Below are 26020 nucleotides of genomic sequence, written 5' to 3'. Positions count from 1 at the left end.
ATGCTTACTGTGCACTATGACTTACCAGGTATTGTCAACATCCTTCTTAAGCAAAATGTTAACAGCTTACTCAAGACATGTGGATGAGAGGCCGAAGATTACACTCTTGTGGGCAGACAAAGTAAGTGTTTATGTTAAAAGATCAGTTAATACTAAATTGAAGTTTAAAATAATTGCAACTATTCCATCTTATATATTAGGCGAGAGTTCATAGTTTGGTTCTGGTAGTTTGAAATAGCAATGAGTTAGTCTACCTTTTAGTCAGAAATGAAGCAGAAGTCTAGATTAGTTAGAAGTAGAGGGCAAGCTTTCTTCAGGATTTTTAAGACCTTTATCCCTAGGGATCTCAATGTTCATTTTAGTCTAAGTATAATCCCCATGCATGGGATAAAAGGAGCCACATCTTTGACTTCTTTTATTTTCTTTTTTTCTTTTTTCTTTTCCTTTTCTTGGTAGAGACAAGGTCTCACTGTTTCCCTGGCTGGTCTTGAGCTCCTGAGCTCAAGTAATCTTCCTGCCTTGGCCTCTCAAAGTGTTAGCCACCATGCCAGGCCTGAGTTTTCTAATAGTATGTTGGGTGTTGAAATGTTCAAGTTAGACCAGGCGCGGTGGCTCAAGCCTGTAATCCCAGCACTTTGGGAGGCCGAGACAGGCGGATCACGAGGTCCGGAGATCGAAACCAGCCTGGCTAACACGGTGAAACCCTGTCTCTACTGAAAAATACAAAAAACTAGCCGGGCGAGGTGGCGGGCGCCTGAAGTCCCAGCTACTAGGGAGGCTGAGGCAGGAGAATGGCATAGACCCGGGAGGTGGAGCTTGCAGTGAGCTGAGATCCGGCCACTACACTCCAGCCTGGGCGACAGAGCAAGACTCCCTCTCAAAAAAAAAAAAAAAAAGTTCAAGTTAGTTGACTATTTGTTGAGTAGCTCCAAGGAAGCAGTGTGAGTGAAACCAAAACGGGAGACACCCAATACTGAAATTATAATTATCACTCTAAAACTGTTGATGTACAGTGATCTCTGAAATGAGAGCAGAGCTGAGTAACAAGGGGATGTTACATGTTGTTGGTACATGTCTTGGAAATGGGAAAATGCCAACTTGCCTTGCCTTCATGGAACTGAAAAACAAAAAAAGCAGGGTTTTGTCTTGTCTGCTAGTTGGAGAGGACCATGGAGATCCAGCATCCTAGCACGGATCTGATGGCCCAGAGTGTGAGGAGGTAGAGAAGAAGCTGTAGTTATTCCAGCCAGGTTTTGATACCTGTTTGTTTTCTGTCCTTGGTGTGATTGATGAGCTCAGTGATAGGAGACAATTAGGTAATCTATTTTAATGAGATTTTATATATATATTTAATATACACATCAATATATAAATATATATTATATATTTATATATTATATATTTATATGCTTATATATTAATATATATTAATATAGTTGTATACTAAACATATACATACATACACACATATATATATTATTACAGAGGAAGGACTTTGCTGTACGAAATTGCATTCCCCAAAACTAAAACTATGCTACTTACTCAACTGAGGTAAAAAATGGAAGACTATCACGCCTGCAATCCCAACACTTTGGGAGGCCAAGGTGGGTGGATCGAGGTCAGGAGATGGAGACCATCCTGGCTTACATGGTGAAACCCCGTCTCTACTAAAACTACAAAAAATTAGCAGGGCGTGGTGGGGGGCACCTGTAGTCCCAGCTACTGGTGGGGGCTGCGGCAAGAGAATGGCGTGAACCCGGGAGGCGGAGCTTGCAGTGAGCCGAGATCGCGCCACCGCACTCCAGCCTGGGCGACAAGAGCGAGACTCCGTCTCAAAGGAAAATAAATAAATGAAATAAAAAATAATAATACTAATCAAAAAGACTAAGGGGGGACTCCCAAGGGTCAGGACAAGAATAAATACCTTGGAATATTAATATCCATTTCATGAAGCCCGAGTGTTAATTGCCCCCTTTCAAATAAAACAATACCGGCAGGGCACGGTGGCTCACGTCTGTAATCTCAGCCGTTTATGATGCCAAGGCGGGTGGATCATGAGGTCAAGGTATCAAGAACATCCTGGCCAACAGGGTGAAACCCCATCTCTACTGAAAATACAGAAATTAGCCGGGTGTGCCGGCGTGCGCCTGTAGTCCCAGCTCCTCGGAAGGCTAAGGCAGGAGAATCGCTTGAACTCAGGAGGGGGAGGTTGCAGTGAGCCGAGCTCGCGCCACTGCACTCCAGTCTGGCGACAGAGTAAGACTGTTTCAACAAACTATTCAAACAGAGTAACATTGCTACTATTCTGAACTCGTAAGTTAGGATAAGTATGTAAGATTTAAATTTTTATTGATGTATATAGCATGCATACAGAAGTATATATGCAATAAAATATTAATGTAATGTTCAATAAATTATAACAAAGCTAATACATTAGTGTAACTATAGAATGGAAATACCTTTGTTTTTGTCCACCAACTATTTCCTCTTCCTCCTCCCCAAATGTAAGCACAAGCCTAAGAGCTAGTGTTCTAGATAACTTTTCTTTTTTATACTAGTGTTTTATTGGAGCATGTTTTAAATTCTTACACACAATGTCCAAAATAGTGTAATAGGCTGATGCTCAGCCTCAACATCTACTAATTCTGTCTCATTTCTGTTTAATGTCTGGTTCAGCTCCTTCCCCACACCCACTTTATTGTTGTGTTCATTTTCTGTAAGATAAGATGTATATGCATTGAAACATACAGTCTTTGTCTTTCTGACAAATCAATACAGCCATATATCCATTTCCCTTTCAAATATAGAATCACTGCCACCTAACAATTGTTAACGTGCATGTGAATCACCTGGAAGTCTTTGAAGTTTAGATTTTGATACAGTGTATCTGGGTTTTGCCCTGCCTCTCCCCGCCCCGCCCCGCCCTAGCTTCGCCTCGCCCCAGCTTGACCCCGCCCCAGCCTCGCCCCTTCCCCTCACGGCCCCCGCGCCCCGCCCCGCCCGCGGTTCTGGGGAACCTAGAGTCGCAGACGCGTTTCCAGAGGACGGAATTCGGCGTCGGACTCGGAGCCCCGCGTAGTTCCGGAGGCGACTGCGACGCATGGCGGCGAGCAGTGTGGAAAAGACGCGCGGGTGGCGGGGCCTTGCACTGCGGCGGCCCTCCGGCACCCTCGTGCTGCCCGCCTTCCTCCAGGCCCTAGGACCTCATGCCCGGGAGGCAGCGTGGGCCCCAGGCCCGGGTACTCACTGCGCCTCCCGCAGACGCCGGCTTCCCGGCCCAGTTTCCAGCACCGGGAATCTTTCCACTGTCTGTCTCTGCCCAGGGCAACCCGCGCGCAGTAACACCGACCCCAGAGCGCACCCGTTAGGCGATGAAGGCACAAAAGAAGAGGAAGAAAACCTGGAACAGAGCCTCGGTGGCAAATGGAGGCGAGAAGGTCTCAAAGAAACCCGCCCCAGAGGAAGTTCCCGTAAGCGCGGAGGCTCAGGCAAGGGCGGGCGTCAGTCGGGAGGGGTGGAATCCCCCGGTGCGAATCCAGCGGCACGTGTGATCCACGGGTCCGCGGAGTTAAGGCGGGGAGGGGGATGGAGTGGGGCCGGGCGTTGTGTTGTGTCCCAGCGCCCTCTCATAGCCGCGGCCCCAAATCCGTCACAGGTACAAGCAGTTGGCCCAAGGATTGGCTTGGTGCGTGGAGCGACTGCAGCTGGGTCTCAAGAGGCAGAAATTTCCATCCCGACACAGAGTAAGGGACGTGGATTGTGTGATGCCCCATTATTTTATGTTATCAATAAGATAATTTTTAAAATGCTACAAATGATTTTTAGTCCAGCTCGAGCAACTTAGTGAGACACCTGTCTCTAACAACAACAGCCAAAACAAACAAATAACAAAACCCTCAAGGTTCGGATATACTCCTGATTAAGAAACCCGGAATAGATAAGTGCAATATATAAACTTCTGTATCTCAAAAATGTTAGAAGAGTTGGCATTTGATAGGTGCTACTTCCTTCAAAGTTCTCCTTTTTAATCTGCTTTTCAAGACTTCTCTGTCTTTCTCTACATCTGTGACTGGGAAGAGAAAGGAAATATTATTGGCACTATCTCTCAGCTTACAGAATAACCCCTTTTCCTTCCCACCGTTAATCATTCACTACCATTCAGAGAGCCGTTAGAAATTTGCTTATGGGTAATCTTTCAATAGGTAGAGGCTGACCCTACCTATGGACCTGTGAAATGGACCAATCAGCAGGATATGGGTGTGGCCAGATAAGGGAATAAAAACAGGCTCTCCGAGCCAGCCACAGGCAACCCACTCAGGTCTCCTGACAGCTGCTTATTGAGCCCAGGTGCAGCCTGTAGATGGAGCCACGAGAAACAATATCTGAAGAATCTGCAGGTGTCGCCTTTTATGGAGAGCCAAAGCCACTCTGGACACTACTGATGAAGAGTTAAGGTTCAGTTTCTTTTAGCGTCTTCCCCAACCTGGAACAGTCCCCCTCCGTTGGGGTGGTGTAGGGGTTAGTTTTGAGTGCAGAGCCTTTCAAGGACTTCTCTTGGCAGAGGACCCTGGGGTTGGTCTGTCCCTCTCTGGTCCAGGGATTTGGAATTGTTGTGAAGGTGAGAGACCATCAGGTAGGCACAAGACCCCATTTGTTTTCTGATGAAGTGTTCTGTCTTTCAGAGGAGAGCGAGAGAGAGAGAGGGAGGTACATTCAGAAAATACACAATAAATTGGAGTGTTCAAGGTATTGTAGAAAGAAGGATTAGATTAAGTGGCTGTTGGTAACAAAGATTAGTGGAGAAGCTGCATAATCGTACATTGGTTTTCACTTCGGAAAGGAAACCCTGTCAAATGGTTTAGTGCTTAATGGTATTATGTCACATTGCCGAAATCCCTATTTTTGATAAAATTGGAGAAGGAGTGCGAGGTCGGGGAACAGGGCACATGGCCATGGTGTTGATTTGGTGGTCCCTGCTCCTGGAAGATTGGATTAACGTGGGTTCCATTTGGTTGGTTTTCTGAACTCTCCAATCAGTGGGGCAGATTCCCGGGTCGTTGCTGTCTCCTGTAAGAAGGGGGTGGGGGCAGTCCCGGTGAGATTTTGGGGTCTGCCCTGCTTTAGAGATCCGGCACCTTGGTGGTTCTGTGTCTAGCCTATTTTGCCTCTAGGGAGAGTTCACTGTCTGTCAGTCACTGGCCTTTACTGTCCCTCGTGAGGCAGACACTCCTGGGCTCTGTCCAGGCCACGCAGAAGCTCAGGGAATCCTGGGAAAGTGGCTCACAAACTCTTCCCCTTGGCAGCTCAGAAACCGAGACTAATTCCATAGCCACACCAGAGCTGGCTGGCCACCTCACAGCTCAGCTGCATGACTGTGTGAGGGAGGAACAGGTGTTTGGGGATGGCCAGGCATCCTTTCCACATAGCAGCTGCCCATTTTTCTTTTCCATGTTTCTCTTTTTCTTACAGTCTATGGGACTTCATAAATTAGGAAAATAAGCTTTTTAGGACATAAGTCGCAAATATTTTGCCCCAGTTTGTAAAGTATTGTAATAGAGAACTTAAATTTTAAAATTTCTACACTGTAAATATGCACATGGTATTAGACGTTAAAATTAAACCTTAACGAAGTTGTTTTTAAAATATCACACATCTTCTTTTAATTTTTTTTTTTTTTTGGTGAGATGGAGTTTTACTCTTGTCACCCAGGCTGCAGTGCAGTGGCGTGATCTTGGCTCACTGTAACTTCTGCCTCCTGGATTCAAGCTCTTCTCCAGCCTCAGCCTTCTGAGTAGCTGGGATTACAGGCATGTGCCACCACGCGTGGCTAATTTTTGTATTTTCAATAGAGACAGGGTTTCAGCATGTTGGCGAAGCTGGTCTCAAACTTGTGACCTCAGGTGATCCACCTGCCTCAGCTTCTTATAGTGCTGTTTAATGGGTGTATATATTACTCAGTTATAACTACATAACAAACAATCCCAAAACACACTAGCTCAGGATTGAGCAGGTTAGAAATTTAGGCTGGGCTCAGGTGGGCTATTCTCCTAGGCTGAGATTGGCTCCTTCAGGTGTCAGTGGTCAGCTGCTTGTGAATTAGGTGGCTCTGCTTCTGGCAGTGAGCTTTCTGTAGACTGAGGCTCTTTGGCTTTTCTCAGCATGCTATTTTATCCTCCAGAAAGCTAAAATGGGCTTGTTCTCATAGACATGGAAGAATTCTGAATAAGATAACAGAAGAATCTATGACCTTTTAAACCTGGGCCCCAAACTGGCACACTGTGCCAATGCAAATATGTCGAGAGATTCAAGGTTTATACATTGTAGGAGGTGCCTAGTGTGAAAACTCATTCCCCTATCAAAAATACCGTGAGTTATTTTCAGTAGGTGAAAAGTTCCCAGAGAAAACTGTCCGTTTTACAACCGTATCCACCTGTGTAGGTAGGTTGCTTACTTGGAAGTGGGAGGTGGGTTCTGTGTTCTTGAATGGGAAGACACATTTTTCTCAACATGTGAGCTCTTTCTGTGTTTATCAATTTTACGTAGACCGAATGAAAATACCAAGGTTTTAACATTTTTGTATGACACCTGCAGTCTTTCACTATTGTGATGACATTTTTAAAAATCTCATAATGGAGTGAAAAAACACTTGCTCCTCTAGATAGCAAAATGTGCTATTAATGTCTACAATTAATTGTTTACTGACAGCTGAAAAGAGAAACACATGGAACAGAGTAGGAAACCCAGAAACACTGAAATTATGTAGGCTAAAAGTAAGGATTGATGAGTAGGAAAGGATGAATTATTAATGAAAAAATGCCTACTGTTTGAAGAAAACTGATGAACTTTTATGTCACAAACATGAGTTCCTGATGGAATAGAGATTGAAATTTTGACATATGCAAATGAGTAAGATACCAGAAGAAAACACAAATGCTTGTTTTACAGGTACCTTTTATGTTGACAAAGGCCTTCCTAAGAATGGCCTCATAAGCAGACATCCTGAAGGTTGATTTAGCCAACTAAAAATTAAAACTGCCTGTATTTCAGGAAAAAAAGTAACAAAACAAAAGAGAGCTTACTTGAAAAATATTAACTATATTATATACATATGTTCAGAGGAAAAGTATGTTTTCATTTTTTAGGGAATTCATTATATATATGTGTGTGTGTGTGTGTGTGTGTGTATATATATATATATTTTTTTTTTTGCTCAGTCTCGCTTCTTTGCCCAGGTTGGTGTCCAGTGGCACGGTCTTGGCTCACTGCGACCTCTGTCTCCCATGTTCAAGCAATTCTCCTCCCTCAGCCTCCCAAGTAGCTGGGGGTGCCAGTATGCCTGGCTAATTTTTGCATTTTTAGTAGAGAGGGGATTTCACCATGTTGGCCAGGCTGGTCTCAAACTCCTGACTTCAAGTGATCTGCCTGCCTTGGCCTCCCAAAGTGCTGGGATTACAGGTTTGAGCCACCGTGCCTGGCCTATATTGTTTATTATATATGATATGATATACATATATTACTGATACATATACCATCTATACATATAGCATATATACCTTAATCAGCAACTTAAACTTTAAGCAGGAATATAAAACGTCCTCACAAATATTGTGGATAGAAAACTGTTTCATTCCTCTTTTAATTTAAATTCTTATACCAGAAACGTGAAGGAATTTTTCCAGTGTACATAAGTAACTTCTAGATCTGGAAAAAAGCACTTTGCGCAACTTTAGAGTTTTTGAAGGTTTGATTTGAAAGAATTCTCTGTAAAATGAAAACATACTTTTCATCAACTGTGTATATATACGTATTACTTGTCATCTAATGTGTATATATAACTTACATAGCAGTATATCTGTAATATATATGGTATACGTATCAGTAATATATATCATATGATAGGTAATAAACAATATAGGCTGGGCACAGTGGCTCACACCTGTAATCACAGCACTTTCGGAGGCCAAGGCAGGCAGATCACTTGAGGTCAGGAGTTTGAGACCAGCGTGGCCAACATGGTGAAATCTCCTCTCTATTAAAAATGCAAAAATTAGCCGGGCATACTGGCACCTGCCTCTAATCCCAGCTACTTGGGAGGCTGAGGGAGGAGAATTGCTTGAACCTGGGAGTTCTCTACTAAAAATGCAAAAATTAGCCAGGCATGCTGGCACCTGTCTGTAATCCCAGCTGTTTTCTAGACACATTCATATTGTAGAACATATTGCCAATCACCCAGATCCTCAATTTTTTATTTGGTTGAAATAGGATTGCTGGTTATTTCACATTATTTTCTGACATTATTGTTTCATTTATTCCTTTTATGGCTTTATTCAATTGGATAGATATAGAAATACAAGAATCTCCAAATCAAGTAACAAGGCGACAAAAAAAAAAAAAAAAAAGAAAAACAGATTAGGGAAAGTTATTTTGTGAAATAACCATCTGATTACAGTTACACATATCATATCAACTTAATAAAAATCTTACACAGTGCTTATGTGTCAAGGTTTCCCAAGACCACCCCCAGGTTTGGTGGTTCATTAGAAGGACTCACAGGACTCAGCAAATAGTCATACTCAGATCTTTAACTGATTACAAGAAAGGGGACAAGCAAAATTAGTAGAGGAAAAAGGTGCATGTGGTCAAGTCTGGAGGAAACCAGGCACAAGCTTCCAGGAGTTCTCTCCTGTGGAGTTCCCAGGATCTGCTTAATTCTCCCAGGCTCACATTTTGACAACATATGTGCAGTGATGTCTACCAGTACCAGAGTCTCATTAGAGACTAAGTACCCAAGTGTTTCTATGGAGGTTACTCTCCCTGACATGTACCCAAATTCCAGACTCCTAGAAGGAAAGCAGCTGTTCAGAGTAACCACACTGTTTCTATAAACACTTTAGACACAGTGAGCCACTCTTCTCAGGGAATGGTGGAAGCCCTCCCAATTCCAATTTCCTAAACACCAGCCAAGGGCCAGCCTTGCATGCAGGCCTTTCTAAGGATGGCAGTCTCTTGCCTGCTATATGAAATCTTTTCTGCACAACACTTATAACCCCAACTTAACTTTTGGTGTTGTTTTACATTTTCATTTTAATAACACATAATATTATAAGATAAGGTAACTTGGTACTAGTTTCTGTTGTATGATCCATCTGAAGTTGTAATGCTAGTTGCTTTTTTGACTTTTGGTGACTAACAGGTATTTGTATGTAAGTTACCATAGCAGTGTTAGGTAATGATAATCTGTCCTTTGTAACTCATTAATCTTTCAGTAAAATTGTTAAATAAGCATAATAATTTCTGAGTTAAAATTAGAATAAAATTGTCTTTTATTTTGATTACATGAATAATCTAGTTTTCATATTGTGCTAAATCCCTGTTTAGAATTATGAAATAAGATAAAATAATTTATCAACATTTTCTTGCCTACACATGCAATTAAATTTATTTATTTTATGTAGATTATATACTTCAATTTGCAAAAGAATGACCACACGCTGTTCCTTTGGTCTTCAATGATGTCTAATTTTTAGGGCCACTGTGTCTTGCTTAAATTTATCATAATAACAGTTTCCGTGAATATCTTTTATTTTTTATCTTCATTTTTGAGACAGAGTTTAGCTCCAGTCACCCAGGCTGCAGCGCAGTGACACAATCTCGGCTCACTGCAACCTCCACCTCCTGGGTTCAAGCAATTCTCTGGCCTCAGCCTCCCAAGTACCTGGGACTACAGGCATGCACCACCATGCCCAGCTAATTTTTTTGTATTTAGTAGAGGTGGGGTTTCACCATGTTTGTTAGGCTGGTCTAGAACTCCTGACCTCACGTGATCCACCTACCTCGGCCTCCCAAAGTGCTGGGATTACAGGCATGAGCCACTGCACCTGGCCATCTTTTTTTCTTTTTAAATTTTTGTTCTGGAGATCCTGGGATGCATAGACAGTGAATATCTTTGCTTGTTTGTTTGTTTGTTTGTTTGAGATGAAGTCTCACTCGGTCACCCAGGCTGGAGTGCAGTGGTGCGATCTTGGCTAACTGCAACCTCCACCTCCTGGGTTCAAGTGATTCTCCCACCTCAGCCTCTCGAGTAGCTGAAATTACGGGAGGCTGCCACCATGCCAGGCTAATTTTTGTATTTTTAGTAGAGATGATGTTTCACCATGTTGGCCAGGCTGGTCTAGAACTCCTGACCTCAGGTGATCCACCCACCTCTGCCTCCCAAAGTGCCGAGATTATAGGCATGAGCCACCATGCCCAGCTGTGAATATCTTTGTTAAATCAGTAACTTTATTTCTTAGAGCAGTTTTAGGTTCACAGCAAAATGGAGAGGAAGGTACAGAGATTTCTCATATGTTCCATGCCTCCCACACCTGCGTAGCCTTCCCCATTATTAGTATTTTCCACCAGAGTGGTACATTTGTTACAACTGATGAACCTACATCAACACATTGTAATCACTTGAAGTTCATAGGTTACATCAGGCTTCACTCTTGATGCTGTACATTCTGTGAATTTGGACAAATGTATAATGATACATATCTATTATTGTAATATTATTGACAGAACAATAAATTCTAAAAATTCTCTAAAATATGCCTGTTCATCTCTCACTTTCTCCCTAGAAACTCCTGGCAACCATTGATCTTTACTCTGTCTTCTTAATTTTACTTTTTTCAGAAGAGTCATATAGTTGGAATAATACAGTGGATATCTTTTTGAATAGTTATAAAAAAAAAAAAAAGAGCTACATTCAATTCGCAATTGAATGTAGTCGTTTAAGATGTTCTTTGTCCTTTTGTTTTTCTTTTGCTTCTGTTTTTGTTTGTTTGTTTGTTTTTGAGACAGAGTCTCGCTCTGTTGCCCAGGCTGGAGTGCAGTGGCCGGATCTCAGCTCACTGCAAGCTCCGCCTCCCGGGTTTACACCATTCTCCTGCCTCAGCCTCCCAAGTAGTTGGCACTACAGGCGCCCGCCACCTCGCCCAGCTAGTTTTTTTTTTGTGTGTATTTTTTAGTAGAGACGGGGTTTCACCGTGTTAGCCAGGATGGTCTCGATCTCCTGACTTCGTGATCCCCCCGTCTCAGCCTCCCAAAGTGCTGGGATTACAGGCTTGAGCCACAGCGCCCGGCCTCTTTTGCTTCTTTATCATTGTAAAGAATGATATATGCTGATGACGTATGCTTTACATACTTAGAAAACATGATTGTATAGGTATTTGCCACATAATGGAAAGGATTGAGGAAAAGGACACCATGCAGTACCACACAGCACAAACTGGGGCCTCTTGCTCCGTGAGATGGGTCCAGATAGACTCTCTAGCAATGAAAGGGGACAAGTTCAAGGGATTGTATTTTATAAAACTGGAATCACAAAGTCTTTCTTACTTACCTTCGGTTAGAAATAAGAGCAGACGGTGAATGCTATAGGTAAATAGATAGGTTCCTCACTGATCCTCCTCCTTTGAGGGATGAGTTTGACAACAGCCTATTATAATGACATGACTCACCTACAACTAGATTCTGTCATGAGGGATGGCAAGAGAGTTTTGCTTTATGTAAGGTGAAAAAGAATTTTTTCCCCTACTTGGGAGAAGGGCAAACATTGGAACATTCTGGTAGTAAAAGGGCATTGATAGAGTTTTCTTTCTATATATTTTTCACATCATATAGTATTGCCTGGCAGCCTGCCATACCTCCCCAGTGTTTCTTAAGCTTCTCTCTGAATGTGAGGTGTGGTTCATAGTGGATAAGCTCTCCAGTATGCTTTTTTATAACATGTACTAGGGCGACTAGCAACAGAAACATTAGCAGAATATTCTTTCCTTACTACTTTTCAAGTATATGCATTCTTTTGAAGATGTTGAAGTGAGAAATTAAATATCTGAGAACTAGAAAGGAAAAATAATCCAGAACATAGAAATGTTATTAGGATAATAAACATATGAAGAGGTAGATCACAGGATGAACTTTTTATTTTTTAACAAAATGAATTTTAAGATAAATGTCTTTATCTGCAGAGGCACCTTAAAGCAAGAAAATGAACAAAAAATAAATGTTATGCTGTACAAAAAAAGTAGAGAAGAATTCGAAAGGAAAGGGAATGTGTGTATGTGTATGTATAGGTGTGTGTATGTGTTTGTGGCATCTTTGATTATTAATGAGGAAAGTATCTTCTAACTGGTAGACACAGTCTTTTAGAATGGTGATTTTGAGACTTTGATATTAAGGTTTCTGAAACATTGCATAGAGGCTACCGACATCATAAATTGGATGTTTTTCATCTCAATGCCCTTTTGAAATCTTTAACTATATTGTGATGTCCAGAAATAATGTGCAGAATTTGTATCTGTGTCCTAAAATGGTATGTGAGTGGTTATACACTTTACATACCTTCTGCCACTTTCTTTGGTGTATGTTGTATTATATCTTCCAGGTGTATCCAGAGTGATATGAGTATCTCTGGTTTAATTCATTTTACACTTTTCGTTGTATTCCCTTAGACCACTTTAGCACATTTAGACTCTCCTGTTGCTGGTAAATGAAGAAAGAGAAAAACAAATATAATGTCAGATTAAAAAGGCTTTTATTCAATCAGTTTGTATCTACTCATGTTTACTATATGAGACTTTAAAGCTGAAAAATTCAGAATGCAAGCATGCACCACCATATTTTATAAATGCCCTTAGAACTATGATTCATGAGCCTTTAGCCTCTGAAGTTAAGACAATTCATTTATCTGAAGAAGATTGCTGTGTTCTTCTCAGAAAAGAAAACAGAAAAGAGCAAATGGCATTGTCTTACTTGACCTCTTGGACATCCTTGAATGAAACTGAAACTCCGGGGATACTGAGATCAAAGTTTAGAACTAATGTTTTGAGTAACATATATAGTTTGTGAACATCTGGTGATGATGAGGCCTTGATGGTGAAATGAACGTTCAAGTTTCACTTTGGCATTTTTTGCTCTATTCCTTGACTTGTCTTAAAAGCTTAAATTCAACAGTTTTATTTATACAGAAACCAGGAATATAACTTGTTGAATATATTTCTGTCCTGTCTCACAGCATTGTATATGTTTCAGATCTCCTGTGAACTAGACTTGTTCTTATATGGGAACAATTAGGTTTCTTGTTTGTTTGTGTTTTTGAGACAAAGTCTTGCTCTGTCACCCAGGCTGGAGTGCAGTGGCTCAGTCTTGGCTCATTACAACCTCTGCCTCGAGTTCAAGCAGTTCTCCTCAGCCCCTCGAGTAGCTGATCCCACATGCACGTGCAACCACAGCCCGCTAACTTTTCCTTTTTTTTTTTTTTTGAGACGGAGTCTCGCTCTGTTGCCCAGGCTGGAGTGCAGTGGCCAGATCTCAGCTCACTGCAAGCTCCGCCTCCTGGGTTCACGCCATTCTCCTGCCTCAGCCTCCCGAGTAGCTGGGACTACAGGCGCCCGCCACCTCGCCCAGCTAGTTTTTTGTATTTTTCAGTAGAGACGGGGTTTCACCGTGTTAGCCAGGATGGTCTCGATCTCCTGACCTCATGATCCACCCGTCTCGGCCTCCCAAAGTGCTGGGATTACAGGCTTGAGCCACCGCGCCCGGCCAACTTTTCCATTTTTATTAGAGATGGGGTTTCACCAAGTTGGCCGGGGTGCTCTCCAACTCCTGACCGCAGGTGATCTGCCCAACTCAGCTTTCCAATGTGCTGGGATGACACACGGGAGCTGCTGTGCCGGCAACAAAGAAGATTTTTAAGGCTATTATATTTTATACAAATCTATGGTCTATATTTAAGGCTTAACATATAAATTCTGAAGGTATTCATGCATTGAGGAAAGATCATCTCAGTTTAATGAAAGTAGTTTTTAATTTAATGTATATTCATTAAAATATCTTTTGAAGATTTTGTCTCTAGTACACGAAAACACACAATAATGTCAAGGCTATTTAACCTTAATGTGTTTATGCACAAAGTTATTCAAATATTTTCTTATCTCTGAAGAGATAAGATTACTAATAAACAAATTTCTCATGGAAAGCAAAATATATAATAGACATCATTGAGTGATTCAAAGTAAATTGTAGTAAATGACAAAAGCTTAGTACAAAGTGCGAGACTCTAGTTAAGTAAACTTGTCTGAGTTAATAGCAATTACAGGACTTGTAAAATACATTAGACCTTGAAGGAGTAGTGTGTTTGTGGGGGTAGAGGTCAATATGGCTGCTTCAGTGAAGAAGTAAACGTTATACTTTAGTACAATTTGCATTACTATTTACATTCTAATAAATAAAAACTTTATTTTCAGATATTTTAGATTATATTTCTACTACTTGAACCATCAATAGTAAGACTTTCCAAAAATTTGGGAAGTTGTGAGTTGATGATACCTATCTATCGCCCTAAGTGTTCAAAAATCAGACAGCAACTACAGACTTTGGACACACGAACTTCATAGTTAAAGAAAGGATTAATCTTGGAGCTGTGTTTCTATCAGGGAATTATACTCTTCATTACCTGTGTGAATCACAGCTATTAGAGTAGAAAGAGAGCAAAGAAGGGAAAGAAGCATAGAAAATTTTATTCTAGATTCCTTCAATTGTCTTCATGCTACCATAATTCTGAGTTGTAAAACATCATTTTGTGATCAAATGTAGTTTGTCTTTACTGCCCTTATGCAGTCCATAACAAAACAGAATGCTTATTAGCAAAGCATTTGTATTCTTCCTGTAAGGAAAGCAACATATAGATAACAAAGAGAATGAGGAGAAAGAGGAATCTCATTGAGATTACCATTGAACATAAATTGGAGCGTGGGTACCATGGGGCTGGATGGGAAAACCATGTAGACATCTACAGATTTCCTACTCAAACACAGTGTGGCTTTGATTTATTTTTACATCTCTAATTCTGCAATTATTAGGTACAACTATATGCAGTGTCACTAAAAATACCTTCCCAAACCAAATATTAAATAATGTCTATGGCTTTCTGTATTATAATGTTGATTTTCCCAATATTAATAGGGACTGTTGAGCATTTGCCTTGTGGTGTCTCCTCAGCTGTACTCACACATTCCATCACCTTGTCTTAATGGATGATCATGCACTAGGAGTACGGGTTTTCAGCAGAGCTGTATCATTTAAAGATAACACAGGAGCATCAAATTTAGTTCTGCTAGAACACCCAGTCTATTGATTAACTGCAGCTACTATGGGGTCTACTTTACATACAAGTTAAATTCAGTGCCCTTAATCAGTCATATGATCAGGTGAACAGTAATAAATTATGCAATATTTTTTCACCCCTATAGTTTTAATTTCTTTTTCCCCTTATGTCTAGAATTAACATTTTGTTTTACAAAACATGATGATAATCTTCTAGAGTAGTGATGACAAGCCATAAATCCAAAGTTTCTTACCCATGCAAATGGCTTGTTTGCTTCTATTATCTCATGAGCTTGGTAGATCCAGGAAGCAGAACTTTTAAAACAAAATCCCCAAATGTGGCCGGGTGTGGTGGCTCGTGCCTGTAATCCCAGCAGTTTGGGAGGCCGAGGTGGGCAGATAACCTGAGGTTGGGAGTTTGAGACCATCCTGAGCAACCTAGAGTAACCCATCTCTACTAAAAATATAAAAGTAGCTGGGCATGGTGGCACATGCCTGCAATCCCATTTACTCGGCAGGCTGAGGCAGGAGAATAGCTTGAATCCGAGAGGCAGAGGTTGCGGAGAGCTGGGATCACACCATTGCACTTCAGCCTGGGCAGCAAGAATGAAACTCCATCTCAAACAACAACAGCAACAACAAGAACAACAGCTGCAGCCACAAAACCCAAATGCATTTTCTCGGCACAGTAAAACTGAAACAGAAAAAGTATAAAGTAAATACAAGTAACTGAAACAGTTTGTTTTACTTCTTATTTGATAACTTTTGTAAAGTGATGAACAGAATGTATTTCTCCAGGGACCCAGGTATACACATGTGTTCATTCAATAAAAATTCATTCTTATAATGGGCACTGATACTTACATTCTAAATATTTCTAAAAACGTCTCCTCAGGCCTGCAGCATCTTTGCAACATTGCCTTATATTTTATCTTTGTTCATTTATTTATATGCCTCAGAATTTTATGCTCCTCACAGTATTTAGAGTTAATTATCTCGAATGCAAAGAGATCTGTGAACCACTCCTGAATACCTAAGGTCCAAGCATCTTAAAGGTTTATATAAGGCTTTCAGAAAGTACATCCTGGGTTGGGCACGGTGGCTCATGTCTGTAATCCCAGCACCTTGGGAGGCTGTGGTGGGTGGATCATTTGAGATCAGGAGTTCGAGACCAGCCTGGCCAACATGCTGAAACCCCATCTCTACTAAACATACAAACATTAGCAGGCAGTACTGGCACGTGCATGTAATCTCAGCTATCTGGGAGGATGAGGCAGGAGAACTGCTTGAAGCTGGGAGGCCGGGTTGCGGTGAGCCGAGATCATGCCCCACTGCATTCCAGTCTGGGAAACAGAGTAAGACCATGTCTCAAAAAAAGAAAAGAAAAACCGACTTCTGCCCAAATCTCCATCCGTAGCCGTTTCCCCATCTGTCTTTTTTTCTGGAATTACTGAGCTGCAGGTAATGCCCCCCTCACCATTCCTCTTTTGTAGAGAAATAGATATGCTCTTGGAGGCTTCTCTCCCTCTCTTGTTGCTGCCTGGCATGTGCTCACCTCTCCTGCCCTCTGCCTGACTGAATCTGGCTAACATCACTCTAAGCCTCAGCTCATGCATGATCTTTAGGAAAGCCATCCCTCACAGCGTATATTTATCGTCCTTATACCCCAGTGCCTAACACTTGACAGGAACTCAATAACTAATGATTTAGCAAAGTTAAGACTGTTTATACAAAGATGATTCAAAAGATTGTCTTCTACAGTCTAGCAGCAAAGGGGATCGACATGTAAAGACATGATGTGCAGTTCAGGTGGTAAAGTGACACTAGAAAAATTGACAGAGTACTAAGGGAGCCCCAAGAAGCAGACACGTGTGTATGTGGAGAAAGATAGCTAGAATCAAGGAAGACTTCACATAGCATTCTGAGCCTTTTTTTTTTTTTTTTTTCTTTTTCTGTTGCTGGAGACAAGTTCTTACTCTGTCCCCCAGGGTGGAGTGCAATGGCACGTGAGCTGAGACTCACTGCAACCTCAAACTCCTGGGCTCAAGGGATCTTCTCACCTAAACTTCTTGAGTAGCTGGGACTGCAGGCACATATCACCATGCCTGTCTAATTTTTTGTAGAGTCAAAGTTAGCTGTGGTTCCTAGGCTTGTCTTAAGCTCTTGGCCTCGAGCAATTCTCCCATTTTGGCCTTCCAAAGTGCTGGGATTACAGATGTGAGCTATTATGCCCAGCCTACATTCTGAGTCTTAAAAGATGAAAATAAATTTTTCAGAATAGTAGAACATTTGCAATGTAAAAACATGGGGTGCACACTAATTAATGTATAAACAGCAATAATTTTGCAAATTATTAGTAACTGCCAGCTCAGTTAGTGTTTTGTTAAAAAGATACTGTTATGAAGTACAGTAAAGTGTTACATTGTATATTTTGACTGTATTTTAAAATTTTGTTTTGTTTCCAACACTTTTATTTATGTTGGGTGGAACAATTTGTGAGTGACCCTGAGATAGTGTATGACTTGAACCTGGTGATATCTAGTGTCTCCCCAAGTGGTTTGTTGAAGTTTTGGATAATTAGAAGTATTTCTTAAATAAGTAAATATTTCAGTAAACATTAAACTTCATTTAAACTCTTAAAATATAAAATACAAAGAAATGTTATTCTCTATTTTTATAAAGATTATAGTATTTAACTGTTCTTAGTTCATTTGAACTAAACCTATGAATTTTTCAACAGAACAAGCCTTACTAGTGGCTTCAGAGGAAGAGCGAGAAAGGCTTGAAAGAAGTGAAAAGAAGCAACCACAGGTATATAAAAATTTAAGTTTCTTGTTTCATATTAGCTTTTTTTTTTTTTTTTGCTTTAGCAACAAAGCATAGTCCAAATGACACAACCTTTTAGAATCTATCTTTTGAATCCAATAAATCATAATTTTATATTTAATTTTTAAAACATGTTAACCAGTTATGAAACTTAACATATTCCTACCATCTGTAGTAACTCATAGCTCTCTTTCCCCTTGGAATTAAGGCAAGACATTTCCAGAATTATCTTGCTTTTTCATTTTTATAACCTTACTCATAATACAGAAGGTAACATAAAATATTGAGTCATATTACTAAGGAATAGAAATTATGAACAATTTAACAATGATGGCCACTGAGTTAAACTAATGTTAAAGGAGTCATCATTGCCAGTGGTTCAAATGTTGCAGTTTTATATTGCTGGTCACCAGTGCCGAGTTTAAGGATTTCTTCTGTTTTGTGGTTGCCAGTTGACTTCAGTGTCTGTGTTCAGGGAATGAATGGGGTCATAAAAGTCAACCCAGTTGCCTATTAAGAGAATTATACCTTGCAGAATGGGACCATTGGTGTCAGGGTACAAACAATCACTTTATTTCAACATAAATAAGTAGTAAATATTACCAAAATTTTAAAAATCCGTCCACTATCACTAGTGGAACTTAAAATATATTAGAAGTGGATATAAGCAGAAAATCTATCTAGATACATAACACTATGATAGTATATCATTTGAATTAGAATTTAAAATTTTGCTTCTCTTTCTGATTGGTGTTCAGTTTGGCTCTTAATAATTTAGTGTTTGCCTAGTCTCTAATCTTCAGAAATATAAATGCACTGTAGGGGCTCACTCTTCCTGGTATGCTGAGGTAAAATCTTTTTAAGAGAGGAAGCTTTTATAATTCCACATATCATCTTTGAATTCATTTCTGGTAGATTTAACACATAATGAATTAAGTTTAGTCCAAACAAACACTGAGAGTTCAGCTTGCCGGTTCATGTTTTTCTCTTATGTTAAGCCAAGGCAAATTCTTTTTCACTTTTTAGTTATGATCCCGTCATTTAAGAGTAGCAACACATAGATTAAGTTTCACAGTTAAATTTTAATGATTTTCTAATATTTCTTGGTTTATACTTGATTAAAGCTAATTTTAAAACATGCACTCTGACAGAAAATATATCTGAGAAAGAAAACAAGAAAATTGATGTTCAACTTTTGCACCTGTGGAAAAAGAAAGTCTCAAGAACCAGAACCTGGTAGGAATTGTGATAAAGGGAATCTATCTGTATATTCAGGACTTCCTTTAAAATTCATTACAAACAAGTTCAAGCTGAATATTGGTGAAAGTTTTGAAAACTCCACAATTTCTGCTTGCCCTGAGGAAGAGCTCCTACATAGTAACTCTAAAGAGGGATGAACTTAAAGGCAGTTCCCTCTAATCTGATGAATCATGTCCCAGGTTGTGAGGAGGAAGATGCATCTGGAGGGTCTAACTCTGTGGCATTCCAGGCAGCACCTGAACAGAGGAAGCCCATGTCAAATGTCTTCTCCTTCTATTCACACTCCAGGTCCCTGAAATATACTTAGCAATTATGTTCTAAGCTTCATTTAAATGAAAATAAATCAGACTATAAAAATGATAACAAACCAGACACATAGCTTGTTTCTAACACAGATGAAGAAAAATTTTGTAATGATAAAGAAACCGAAAAATTAAGGAACCCAGTAATTATGATTGAAATGAAAGAGATTAAGAGTTTAACATGCAAATGGCAAAAAATAGAAAGCCAAATACCACTAATTGGAAATTAGACATTAGGCATTGGCCTCAGTCTAGAGATCCTGAAAGTCTTTTTGATTTGTGGTTTACCCACCCCAAAGAAATGAAGCATATGATTCAGATAGAAAGCCACAGTAAATCTGCTGTTACAGATACTTATAAAAACAGAAAACCAATACAGTGCTTGTTCCAGAAGCCACCATATGACAATCCCAGTGCTAATAACTACAAAAGCATGAATCTTGAATTATAAAATGTGAGTTATTCTCTACCACATAGTGAGAGAACATAAAAAGTATAGCTAGAAGACTTACAGCAAGATATTCCAAGGTTTAAGAATGAGGTAGGCATGTTACAAGTAGAGTTCCTGGCTTTGGGGATAGAGACAGTTCCACTTCAAAAGACAGAGGTTCACTTGCTGCTTCTCTTTTTTCTCTTTATCAATTATTTGATCCAGTCTAATTTTCTATTCAAGAAAATCTCATGTGTACAGTTACAGTGGGGTTATCTAAATGTGTAATTATGTGTCAAAGTAGATTAGTTCTGCTATCTAAATAACGGTTCTGGAGAATGTTCTCATAATATTTGTTCATTAATCAACCTAAGTCTCACTATCAGTCTTCCAAGTGGCATATGAGCTGGGAAACTAATTCAGCCATATACCATGTGACCTTCTGAACCAGATAAACAAAGAAATTGCTGAAGAAACAAGCTCTAGATTCTAGATTCTTTTTTCTGTATTCATTTAGAGATGAATTACATTTATTTAATGATAGAATGAGAATACAATGGGAGGGAAGCAATGACTGAGAAGAGCCAGAAAAACACATCTAGCCTTGAGAGTTGCAATGAATATTCCCAGCCAAAGGAGTCTGTTTAATGTGTTTTCATGCATGCAAGTTTATCTGCTTAGCTCAAACTGTTTGAACTTATAGTCCCATCATGGTTATTTCAAATATTTTTGAAAACAAATATATACTTCCACATATTTTAAAAAATTACCACTCTCCAATATTTCTGTTGAATCAGACCTTTATATTATGTTGTTTAATAAAGTATGGTAAGTTTTGACATGTATGATTTTTATCATATAAGAAGCATAACTTCTCAGCCAAAAAATTAGCACTTTGACTCTTTAGTAGAAAGTTGAGTTCTGTACCTTGTGTTCTAACGATTGACAACAATCTGGAGATTTACTTCTTTCAAAGTAAAGCAGATGAGGCCTTTTTCCACCCTCTGAGGCATTAAATGGCTTTGCTTAAGTTAGACTTTTAATATATCTGACTAATTTGATAAATTTATTTGGTAATTTATGTAATTCAGCAATATGGAATTGTGTCATGTTATTTGGTGCCATGAAATGCTAGGGAATGCCACCTTAGGAGCTTTGGATGAAACATTTAATATGTCTTGGTTGGTTTGACTCCCATTATCAGTAGATAATGGGGCTAAAGTAGGTAACTGTACCATATGTTTTCCACCTATAAACTTTTGTGGTAACTGAATGTGAAATCTGGGAATCATCTCATTTTCCAGAATTCTGCACTAGAAACTCAGCAATTTCACTCTACTTTTTGTGTTGTGGCAGCTTTTGTTCCTATAGTTCAGGGAATACCTTTGCTTTTTTGATGTCCCAGGATTCAAATGAAAAAAAGAAAAAAACAAGAGAGATAAAAGGCAGTGGGGAAAAGAATAGCTTAGTGCAGAAAAGGGAAAGCTTCTTTTCTGTTCCTGAGGCCCTACAAGGTCACATCCTCTTAATCTGGCTATTTCGTGTAAAATCCAGGTGGTAAAAACAGAAGACATATGTTGTGTCTGTGTCTTTTTATTTCTCTGTTTCTGCCAGTCAGATAGCATAAAAATTTGTATCGGGGAGCAAAGAGTGGATGGGAATAAAAGCACGAAATGGAGAAGAGCCCTTTTTGAAATTTTGTAAAATTCTTCTATTCACTCAAACAGAAATAAGCAGACTTTAAAAAAGTTTCAATGATGAAATCGTAAGAATATCTTATGATTATGATGATTATGTAAAATGATAAAATTAAATTAAGCACAAAATATTTTTATGATAAAGATGGTGACAGTTAACCTGAATCAAGTGAAAAAATCAGGGAAAAAGTTATTTTTATTGAATAAAATAATGATTATTATTATTTAAAAAGTATATAATTATTAAAAGTAATAAAAATATTACTTGTATTAAATGTCAAAGGAAATAATACAAACAAAAGTGAAAAATACAAATATCAGAAAATCTATGTGATAGCCCATTTTCTGCTGCTGCTGACAGATTAACCCAACAAACAATGATTAGGAACACATATCCTTAGCAATTTCCCAAGAAGCTGAAGGAAGAGCATGATAGGTAAGCCTATAGTTTGTTTGTTCGTTTTGTTTTTTGTTATTGAGATGGAATTTCTCTCGTTGCCCAAGCTCGAGTGGAATGGTATGATCTCAGTTCCCTGCAACCTCTGCCTCCCGGGTTCAAGCGATTCTCCTGCCTCAGCCTCCACAGTAGCTGGGACTGCAGGCATGTGCCAGTATGCCTGGCTAATATTTTGTATTTTTAGTAGACATGGCGTTTCACCACATTAGCCAGGCTGGTCTCGAACTCCTGATCTCAGGTGTTCTGCCCACCTCGGCCTCACAAAATGCTGAGTTTACAGGAGTGAGCGACCATGCCTGATCGCCTATAGCAGTATTTAGCAGCAGATAATTGTCATTGTGCTATAAACTAATTCAAACTTGGACTAATATTCTTTATGATTAACAAGTTTTATACTTTTACCAGGGATATTTAGCCCTGTCTGGTAATCAGAAAAATGCAAATTAACCTAAAATAAGATACATTTTTTAAGGTCATGCTGATATTTAAAAAGTAATTACTAGTGTTGGCAAATGTGAGGAAAAAGGCATTCTCATACACTGTCGGTATATGAAATTGGTAAATTATTTCTGAAGGGTAACTTAGTGCTGTGTATCAAAATTTCAAATAACCTGACATCGCTTTAACTCGACAACTTCCTTCTGGAACTAGATTTCACAGGAAAACATAACTTGTGTAAACATACACACACTTATTAAGGGTATTAATTATATATTACACATAATGAACAATAGGCCAATAAATATATAAAATGGATGTAATAACAAGGTGAATTGAAAGTATTAAGAAAGAAATATAAAAAGTGTGGAGATGTTAGACTCTTTAGCCTAGTTTTGGATTACAGTCATCTGCAGATAGTTTGTGTGAAAGACATCTGAAGGTGCCATCTTACACTGTCAGTCATTTGGAGAGATACCTGCAATGTTTCATAAAGATTCAAATTGATGCTTGTCAGTAAATAGTAACTTTAAAAAATCAGTTAATTGTAAATGATCTTTTTAAATTTGGGAGTAATTATGACTGCATGATTTAGAAAGTTAATTTTGAACTTGTAACTTTCCTGAATAATCTCCAGTATCCTTTTTTATAATATGTACTAGGGTGACTAGCAACAGAAACATTAGCAGAATATTCTCTCCTTACTACTTTTCAAGTATATGCATTCTTCTAAAGATGTTGAAGTGAGAAATATCTGAGAACTAGAAAGGAAAAATAGTCCAGAACATAGAAATGTTATTAGGATAATAAGCAACATATGAAGAGGTAGGTCACAGGATGAACTTTTTATTTTTTAACAAAATGAATTTTAAGATAAATGTCTTTATCTGCAGATGCACCTTAAAACAAGAAAATGAAGAAAAAACAAATGTTAATATGCCGTACAAAAAAACGTAGAGAAGAATTAGAAAGGAAAGAGAAACCATGTAAGAAAGAAGTTGAAGCAAAACAACTTGAACCGACTGTTCAGTCACTAGAGATGAAACCAAAGACTGTAAGAAGTACTCCAAATCAGGTAAATCAATCTTTGGTAAAAATTCTAGAGTTTAAATTTCATTTTATCAGTCTTGCTTATAATATCCACTTGATTTAATATATACTATTTAGGTCTAAAACAAACCAGAAATGTTATCTCATTTTTAAAAATGAATGATGACACTTACAGGTACAATTATTAATATTTATTATAAATCTTGGCATCCACATAGAATATTATTTTATTACAAAGAGCTTTTGCAAACAATAACATGCCATAATATATACTTAGTGATAAAAATTGTGTTCCCAGTAAAATGGTTCCTTTTACTTTCCCCTCTTTCATACTGATTACTGCACCTAATGTGAAAAAGAAGAAACAGAAATTATTGCAATCACAAATAATCTCATGATATTCTAAGAAGAGCTCTATAAATTTTATCTTATTTATGATTGGTGTTTTGAAATAAAAGTTTTATTTTGTATTGATATAATTACACCACAGAAGTAACTGTGATCTGTTGGAGAACTAGAAGTAGAGTCAGAAGTCCTGGGGAAAATCCTGTAGCTTGCTTATATTTTTAACCTTTCTTTTTCAAAATTATAGTAACTAGAGGAGTTCATCAATGAATGTATCTAGGAGTGACTAGTATAATGTCTAGATTTATGATTTAGTAAATGTAATTCTTATAACTGACTATAGAAGTGTTAAAAGAGTCAAATTGCAATAGAATATTATCTGGGAAACAGAACTGTAATAACTTTGGGAAATTTTATCTGTCCAAATACGTGTGAACTAAGGTTCTTACTATAGGGTGGTGTAAGGGTTAGATATCAAAGTGTAAATGCATTTTTTGGATATATTTTAATTTAGTCAAATTTGTTAATGCTTTAATTTATGCTTTTGGGTTTGTTGTAATTCAGGGAAAGGCTTTTCCAATTCTGATACTGTGAAATATCCGGTGTGCGTGAGTGCATGCGTGTGTGTGTGTACTTTTATAAATTCATTGACTTTAAATACATTTCTGAACTTTTTGGAATTTATGCTCTACAAGGTTCAAAGTTTTGCTTCAACTTTTTCTCCAGTTGGACATCCACTTACAGTAACCTTGTTAGTGTATGGATGTGCAGGTTATTCATTAACTTCAGAGGTAATTATGATATGTTATTTTATGGAGTACTAGCTAAAACTTTCTTTTATTTTATTTAGGATTTTCATACTCATGAAGAAACGAAAGATCTGATGGATGAAAATTGCATTTTGAAGACAAGTATTGCTATACTCAGGCAGGAAATATGCACAATGAAAAATGACAGCCTGGAAAAAGAAAATAAATATCTTAAGGACATTAAAATTGTTAAAGAAAGAAATGCTGCCCTTGAAAAGAGTATAAAACTCAATGAGGAAATAATAAAAACAGCATTCCAGTATCAACAAGAGCTTAATGATCTCAAGGCTGAGAATACAAGGCTCAATTCCAAACTGTTGAAGGAAAAAGAAAGCAAGGAAAGACTGCAAGCTGAAATAGAATCTTATCAGTCTAGACTGTCTGCTGCTATAAGTAAACACGGTGAAAGTGTGAAAACAGAAAGAAACCTAAGACTCACTTTAGAGAGAACACAAGACGTTTCTCTACAAGTAAAAATGAGTTCTGATATTTCCGAAGTAGAAGATAAGAATGAGTTTCTTACTGAACAACTTTCTAAAACGCAAATTAAATTCAATACCTTAAAAGATAAGTTCCCTAAGACAAGAGATACTCTCAGAAAAAAGTCATTGCCTTTAGAAACTGTACAAAACGACCTAAGCCAAACACAGCAGCAAATAAAGGAAATGAAAGAGATGTATCAAAATGCAGAAGCTAAAGTGAGTAAATCCACTGGAAAGTGGAACTGTGTAGAAGAGAGGATATGTCAACTCCAACGTGAAAATCTGTGGCTTGAACAGCAACTAGATGATGTTCATCAGAAAGATAATCATAGAGAGATAGTGATTAATAGTCAAGAGTAGTTTGTCTCTCCTCTCATTTTTTTTTTTTTGTTTTCATATGGCTTTTCTCCCCTGAAAAGTCTCATGTAGTTAACCTGATCTGTTAGTTTTTTTCGCTAAGTATGTTTGAAGTTTTTTAATTAGTAAAGTGATCTTGTTATAAGATTACTTGTCAGAATTTCCCTAAATAGAAATATTAACGATTTTAATTTATTTTTTGGTAGATCACAGCCTAAGCCCAAAGTGTGAAGTGGTACCGCTACCCTGGGCACAATCGTTTTTGACTGTGATCTTTAGTATTATCACTAGAAAGCCTCTTTGTGTAACATTTTCAAGATGTTACAGAAAGGCCTCCTTGTGAAATAGGGAATAATTATCACAGGAATTTAAAGAAGAGTAATTCACAAAGTGGTTAGAAAATAACACCTTGTTCAGCCTGAA

General features: G+C 38.5%; 1 protein-coding gene across 1 annotated transcript; it reads left to right on the top strand.

Annotated features, from left to right (window-relative positions):
• Nucleotides 1-26020, top strand: LOC101000985 (ankyrin repeat domain-containing protein 20A2-like). The gene is given in 11 exon segments (XM_031662511.1): nt 1-57; nt 3080-3470; nt 3656-3743; nt 15040-15125; nt 17885-18021; nt 19122-19206; nt 21943-21966; nt 21969-22095; nt 23448-23499; nt 23501-23629; nt 24800-26020. Coding segments are annotated over 11 exon segments (1977 nt in total). The 3' UTR covers nt 25601-26020.

This window comes from Papio anubis, unplaced genomic scaffold (assembly GCF_008728515.1).
Source record: "Papio anubis isolate 15944 unplaced genomic scaffold, Panubis1.0 scaffold708, whole genome shotgun sequence".
Lineage (NCBI taxonomy): Eukaryota > Metazoa > Chordata > Mammalia > Primates > Cercopithecidae > Papio > Papio anubis.
Note: the sequence above shows the minus strand (reverse complement) of the source record. Positions and strands in the feature narration are given on the sequence as shown.